At 40.8% G+C, this 6,906-nt stretch overlaps 1 protein-coding gene across 1 annotated transcript; it reads right to left on the bottom strand.

The window, feature by feature from the left end:
- Positions 1-659: 659 nt before the first annotated feature.
- LOC121234618 (auxin response factor 2B-like) lies at positions 660-6,077 on the bottom strand. Its single transcript, XM_041130617.1, is given in 18 exon segments — positions 660-1,020; positions 1,246-1,445; positions 1,570-1,760; positions 1,844-2,574; positions 2,577-2,705; positions 2,708-2,785; positions 2,891-2,936; positions 2,938-3,063; positions 3,137-3,212; positions 3,315-3,434; positions 3,635-3,811; positions 3,935-4,013; positions 4,284-4,368; positions 4,475-4,630; positions 4,726-4,782; positions 4,925-5,020; positions 5,342-5,454; positions 5,549-6,077. Coding segments are annotated over 17 exon segments (2,553 nt in total). The 5' UTR covers positions 5,664-6,077; the 3' UTR covers positions 660-1,020; positions 1,246-1,267.
- Between the last annotated feature and the right edge of the window lie 829 nt (positions 6,078-6,906).

The raw sequence follows: 6,906 nt of genomic DNA, 5'->3' as shown, positions 1-6,906 counted from the left end.
AGATTCACAATTGAATCTTGCTTATTCATTCTTGAGTGTTCTTTCTGTGAGTGATTGTTAGTTGATTTCTGTGTATTTCCTGTGTTGGGCTGCAGTGGGTTCTAGCAAGAACCTTACAGTTTATGTTGGAAGATCGTGTTACATATATATATAATATATATACACGCAATTTTATGCACAATATTATATATGTTACAATATTACGCATAATATTTTACGTATTAAGTATTGACCCTATTTTCCATATTGGGATATAGATTAGACAGGAATCAAAGGCTGTTTATGCGGCAGTGTGCAATAAATTGAATGTGTGCCTCAGATTTAGATTACCCCCAACCCAAATCTTGTAAAAATACATAAGCAGGTCGATGGCTACCCAACCTTTGCTAAGTGGGCACAGATTCCAGCAAAGAATGCGACCCCCACATGCAAAAAGATAATAAGCAGCTATCCAATTATGCTTCCCAAAGAACCAGAAGTGGGTCGACTCTCACCATCAACACAACGCACAACCATCTAAAGCATTCCCTACAATTTTTAATATTACCTAAATACCATATCGTATCGAATAGAAATTACTCCCACCCCCTTCTTATAATCAACAATAACTTTAACGGAAATGCACAAATTGTTCACAGCATTAATTTTGGAAATCAAAATTTTTCAAAACCATCAAAATGAAAACATTAGATGACTGAATTCTTACACAAAAGACATTAGAAGCTGTATGCTCTTACTTACAGTAGGGTAGTGAGGCTATATGTACAAGGAGAGATGGTCTGCAATCGCAAGGGTAGGAATCACCTTGCCCCACAAATCGGTATACGTACATATTTTATGTATAAAATTGGACAGCATAAAACATTCAACATGTGCAAAACTGGTAATATCATATCTGTCATCTACATCTCATATCTTAGAGACAAAGGAAGGAGCTAACTAAACGAGCGTGAGACACATCCATCTCAATTAGTTCATAATGCCCAACTGGAACGACTGTAGAGCACTCTCCTCCGAACCCTGCAACAAAAAACTAACAGAAGAACATAGCACATATTACCACCATAAATCCGCAGAAGAATCGGAATCTTCAAGTGACACAAAATAGAAACAAAATCCCGTTGATAATAAAACGTGTCCAAGGTCATTAAAACATACTCCAATTTGTGATAAATACCACCTTGAGCACATTTGTATACTACCAAATATATATTAGCAGCTTGAGCAGGCACACAGGTACATTACCTAGAACCCATGAGAACCAGGCCTAACATTTCTCAGGCGTTGATGCAAAAGAAAGCGGCTGAGACTTCACTTCGTTCCCATTCCCTTCTTCACCAACCAATTGATTCTCCCCAACCTTTGAATCAAGGGTCCCTGGGTTCATCTTCTGGACCTCCTCTCTGGTGTAGATGAAAATCTTGCGAACCATGCCACAAAATTCTCTGTTATACAGATAAGACAATAGTTATATAGGACTTCCAGAGAAGAAGACAAACATAAGTGAGGGCACATGAATGACTTGATAACAATCAAATGAAGAAGCAGAACAATGAAAAAAATCCTTACTGCCAGGGATCATCCCCAACAAGCATCATATCACCCTCATCATCAGTGTATACAACCAACCAATTCTTTTGAGGAGCCATCAATCCACCACCAAACTCAAACAATTGGTCCAATTCAGCAATCAGTTCTTCATAATTATTAAATTTAGTTAGGTCCACTGACCTACCAAGTGCAATCCCCTGCTTGTGAACCTGAAATTAACAGGATCTGGTTGAGCAAGTTCAATCAAAACTTCATAGACATTTTGAAACTACAATTAAGAGAGGAAAAATACCTTGGTACAACTCCTAGTTGAACTTCCTAGTGTCTTGCCTTGCACCTCTCTTGAATGTTGCTCACGTCTTTGTACAGATTTCTTCTCATTAACAGGAAGAGGATTCTCTGCTGATTTTGAACCCTGGGATTGTTCTGACTTTTGATCAGACTCAAGAGTACGAGCCGGGTGCGAAGTATCAAGTATATGACCACCTGGTTCATTCATCATTCCCCTCTGTGGTGCTACTGGCCCTGTTGTAACAGGATTACTAATGAGGGGTATGCCAAAGAGCTTGTAGTTCCCATCTTTGGGTTTCACAGCCTCACATTGCTGTACCGATATAGGTATAGGCATTGGCTCTCTCGAATGAGCAGGTGTCTCAAAATGACATGGGGCTGGTGGAGGCCTCAACCAGTTTCCTTGTGGGTGCTCAACTCTGTGACAATGGAGCATGGAGGACTCAGTAATGGCATCATATCTAGCATTGCCTTGTGCTTGATAAGCTACATCACCACCTTGTACAGGACAGTTCAGATTAGTATCCAACAAGTTATGCGAGAGATTGGAGGGCAAGGACCATTGGCTAGCCAGAAAGTTAAACTTCCCTTCCTGGTCAAGTGAAAGTTTTCTTGAAAATTTAACAGCTGCAGAAGCTTGATCAACACAGGGTGCAAAGGGACCATGGGAAATATCAGCATTAGCCCCAAAGCCCGACAGCAAATCCGTGTAAGTTGGTTCATGCCTCCCCCAGACATCCAGTTCTCTGACACATATCTTCTCGATGCAGAAACTATGTCAAACTTTTGATCATCTAGTGAAGGTGGCCACACAATGGACTTTTCAGCAGTGTCAGACTCATTGCTCTCCACAAAATTGCCTCCAAGGTCGAGAATTCTTGACCTTGCAAGACCCTTGAAAATCCACTTGATGGCAAAGGGTCTAGAGCCACTTTAGATGAACCTAAACATGTTGCAAGAGTTAAAAATAGCTAAAAACCTCATAAAATCAGCAAAAAGCTACAAACGAGAAATAACCATTAGGTTCCCACAGCAGATAAGATTGTACCTTCCCTGGTAAGAACTGAGGAGTCAGGGGATAAGGGAACCATGTTTTGATCGGGCCCTCTTTGGCCTGGGCATCGGAAGGGAATTTAGTGCAGGAGGAGCAAGAGCTGGTTCTATTTTCCAAGGCGAAACTCTGTCTGGGCGAGGTATAATACTTGTTTCGTCCCATCTCACCTAGAAGAACAGGAAAGCGTTCACCTACCATGCTAAATGGCACACCCACTGCTCTAAAGACTTGAAATACTACCTTGAGGCATCTCCATTTGGACTTTGGCCACCTCTTGGTGTCAGCATCTTCAACTCCAACTATGGTACCAGGAAACCTGCAATATAAGAGCATTGTGTCAGTGAACTTCATTCAGCTCCTATTAAAAGAAGAAATGATCGCCATTAAACCTAAAGGAAAAAACAAGGACTAGTGATACCTTTGCTCAGGAGCTTCTTCACCTTCAAATCTCATTTTGAACCTCATCCCGATGGAGTGGTTATTCTTGATAGACTCCATATACTGATCATAGGGAACAATAAATTCAGCGGGACTTGTCCTGTCAGAAGATATTTAGTAAACCAGTTTAGGTAAAGACCAGAGTTCTAACACAAGCATGCAGTGTCAAATTTAGAGCTGTTCCCAATTTTAAGCACAAGAAATATAGCAGTAAAATTCATGCATTGCACCAACAATGAAATAAAAAAATAAGCAGCCAATGAACTTCATTGTGCAGTGGACATATATTTAACCACACACCTAGGCTTGTAGTACACAGTGAAAATGGTCCTAGTAGAGATGGCATGCCATGCAGTGGCAAGGACACCAAGATGCATGCTGTGACTGGATATGACTGAGGATGGGACATTACCCTGCTGTCTCATAGCTCGTCTCACACCAACGCGAAGCTCCCCATTCTCACCCCTAAGAGGTAAAGTATTACACTGTTGTTAGACACAAGCGAAGCAAGCGAAAACTATTTTTTAAATAGGTATAAGCGAAATCAAGTAAAAACTGGAATCTCATATGTATGAACAAAATAACACACCTTAGAAATATAAACGCATCCCAGCAACAAGCTTTTTAGAGCTAACAAACACGCTCCAACCACTTTGAAGCAAGTGCCTTCGCGGTTGACCTGGCATTCAAATATTTTCCATAAATTTTTTTTAATCGATAAAAAAAAATGGAGTATATGGATGCCCTCGTTAATGATTGACCCAAAAAACTAACAGAAACGTTAATAACTTGGAAGTATAATGTGCAACATTGTTCATGGTTCGAGAGGAAAGAACCAAAAAAAAGACCCCTCCATGCACCCTTGGGCAAGATGGAGTGGACAAATAGCCATAAAAAACATGGCAGTTGACCGCAATCACACACATGAAACAAAACATACAACCATTACCCCGAAAGATATGCCTGAATCGCCACTCATTTCCATGCAAGTCCTTGGCAACCAACTCCTGGGTCGGAGGCTGCCTTGACATGTCCTGTCCGGGAAAAAAAAAAAAAAAAAAATCACAAACCCTACTTGGAAATTATTTTGTGCGTAGAAAACGATAATTCATTAAATAGCTAAAGATAACAGAACCCAACGAGTGGCGGGAGACATTCATCTGCATGACGTCTTAACACTGAAAATCCACCATGAGTGCTTGTATCCGAGGCCGTTAGCGTCTTACAGAAAGAGTGCACATGAAATCGTGGTGGTGGAGGTGGGGGAGGTTCCTTCTCCACAGAGTTCTCATCTTGCTGGCATCAAACAGAACATCAAATCATAAGAACCTCAAGCCCGTTTCACTGGCTTTTAAATCAATTCAAGCTTGAAGCCAAACGAAGAAACTTACGTTTGCCTCGGGAATCAAAGTTACTTGCACGAACACCTCATCCGTGTCGGCTTCAGCCTACACACAGAGAGAGAGAGGTTAGCAAAGAAAATCTGCGCACTTGTGTAGTTCAAAACCCTTTATAGAAGGTTAATTAAGATGAATGCAAAAGCAAATGAATTTAATTAGAACTAAAAAAGTCCCAATGAAAGTCGCTTACCTTCAATTGTACATTAATGACCCGGCAAAGGATCTTAGAGGGAAGATCATATAATGGCATCTGCTGGTCCGCCACTTGATTGGTAGACGCCTCCACCTAATTTAGCACACGCCAACAAGCCATCGAGTTTTACCAACTTCGAAAGAAATACAGAAACAGAAACAGTGATATTACTTAAAAAAAATAAAAAAAAAAAACATAAAAAACCCCTTAAAAAAGAAACCATTTTAAGAAGGTACGTAGTTCAAAGCTTTCTCGCCCGAAATAGAGGAGACGCGTACTTGCAATTTTTTTTTCTTAATTTTCTCTATTAACTGCAACTAAATAAATAAAATTAAGAAAAAAAAACTGTAAGAACCCAAAACGGCGAACGGAAACACAACTCCGACTAATGTTTTCGAGGTATGCCCAACTGACCTGCTCGATATGTCCCTGAGGGAAATAGAACACGCGCTCGTTTTCACGAGGCACGGTCACCAGAGGACCCGCACACGCGTGCCAGAGCTCCGTGTAAAGCGCCGTCTCGGCATCTACAAGAACAAACCCCGAAGCAGAATCCGAAAAATGAAAACCAGATAATTGATCGGTTAGGCAGAAAGGAAACTGAGTTCGCCGGAATTTTACCTTTGCTGGTGCCTGAAAATGTGGAATGGCCTTTTTCCCCGTCCGTTGAGTTTGGAACATCTTTATGGTCGCTATAACCGGAATTTCCATTTATAGAAACATCCGAAGCCGCCATTTCCCAGATATCTCCTAGCACAGATCTGTCATTAGAACAATTCTTAGCGCTCACGGATTCGACCACCCAATTCTCCAATTCCTCAATCACCGTAAAAATTCTTGGAGTTCCAGCGTATCCATCTGCTTCTACTCCGTGGAATCGACTGTCAAAGCTTAATCAAGAGCCAAACTTCAGAACTCAAAACCAAAACTTTTCTGCTCCAAAAACCACAACTCAAGCTCAATCAAAATAAAGCCTCAACAAACTTCAAGGCTAAGCTCTCTGAATTCCAAACCAATTCCTAAGATTCAACCAACAGTCCATTTCTTTCTCCACTCCTGCTGCCAATACATTCTTCTGCCACCAGTTCAACAGTCTCTCTCTCTCTCTAACCAGAGTTGTAAAAAATGCGTGCAATTATTTCAACCGGCGGTCAATTTCTAACCAGTCTTAGCGACCGGTATTTAGCGGTGGATGAAGCTTTTCGAAACCGGGTACAGCCGGTGGGGAAAAGCGACAGAAATCCGGGGAGAAGTAAATAAATAAAGCCGACCGGATAGAGGAAGGGCAGCAGGGAGGAGAAGTGTCGGCCTGTGGTTGGTTGCGGGCAGGTAACGGCGTTTGTTCCTGGCGTTATTCTGTTTTTATAACGGGCATGTCTAGGCTGGGCTGTCGGGTTGGGGACATGGAAACCTGGAAAGGAAAGGGGGCGTGTGGCGGCGTGGTTAACCCCTTGCTCACGTTATATAGCTTTGATTCCAAAAGTAAATAATGCTATGTCTAGTAGTTTTCAACTTATGTAATGTCCTGTATAAAATTATATTCAAAGCATTAGTAAATACGATGAAGAAAACTTTTCCTTAACTTATATCAAACGCCCAAAGTGCTTTTATATTTGAGAGGTTAATTATAGAAACATCATGGTAGCTTATGAAGTGTTGCATACCATGAAGTTAGAACAAAAAGAGGGTACGAGTAGTATAGCTTTAAAGCTAGATATGTCCAAAACATATGATAGGATTGAGTGGTGTTATTCGGAAGCTATGATGGTGAAGCTGGATTTTCATGAAAAGTGGATCAAAGTGATTACGAGATGTGTTAGATTTGTCTGTCTTAGTTTTGGTTAATAGCAAATCTAATACAAGATTCTATCCATTTAGAGGTCTTCGACAAGGAGATTCACTTTTTCCTTATTTATTCATTATCTATGCAGAAGGACTAAGTTCTCTATTACAGCTAGCATAAAATAAAAAAGAGATTA

This window comes from Juglans microcarpa x Juglans regia, chromosome 6D (genome assembly GCF_004785595.1).
Source record: "Juglans microcarpa x Juglans regia isolate MS1-56 chromosome 6D, Jm3101_v1.0, whole genome shotgun sequence".
In the NCBI taxonomy this organism is placed as follows: domain Eukaryota; kingdom Viridiplantae; phylum Streptophyta; class Magnoliopsida; order Fagales; family Juglandaceae; genus Juglans; species Juglans microcarpa x Juglans regia.
This window is presented reverse-complemented; position numbering and strand designations above follow the sequence as displayed.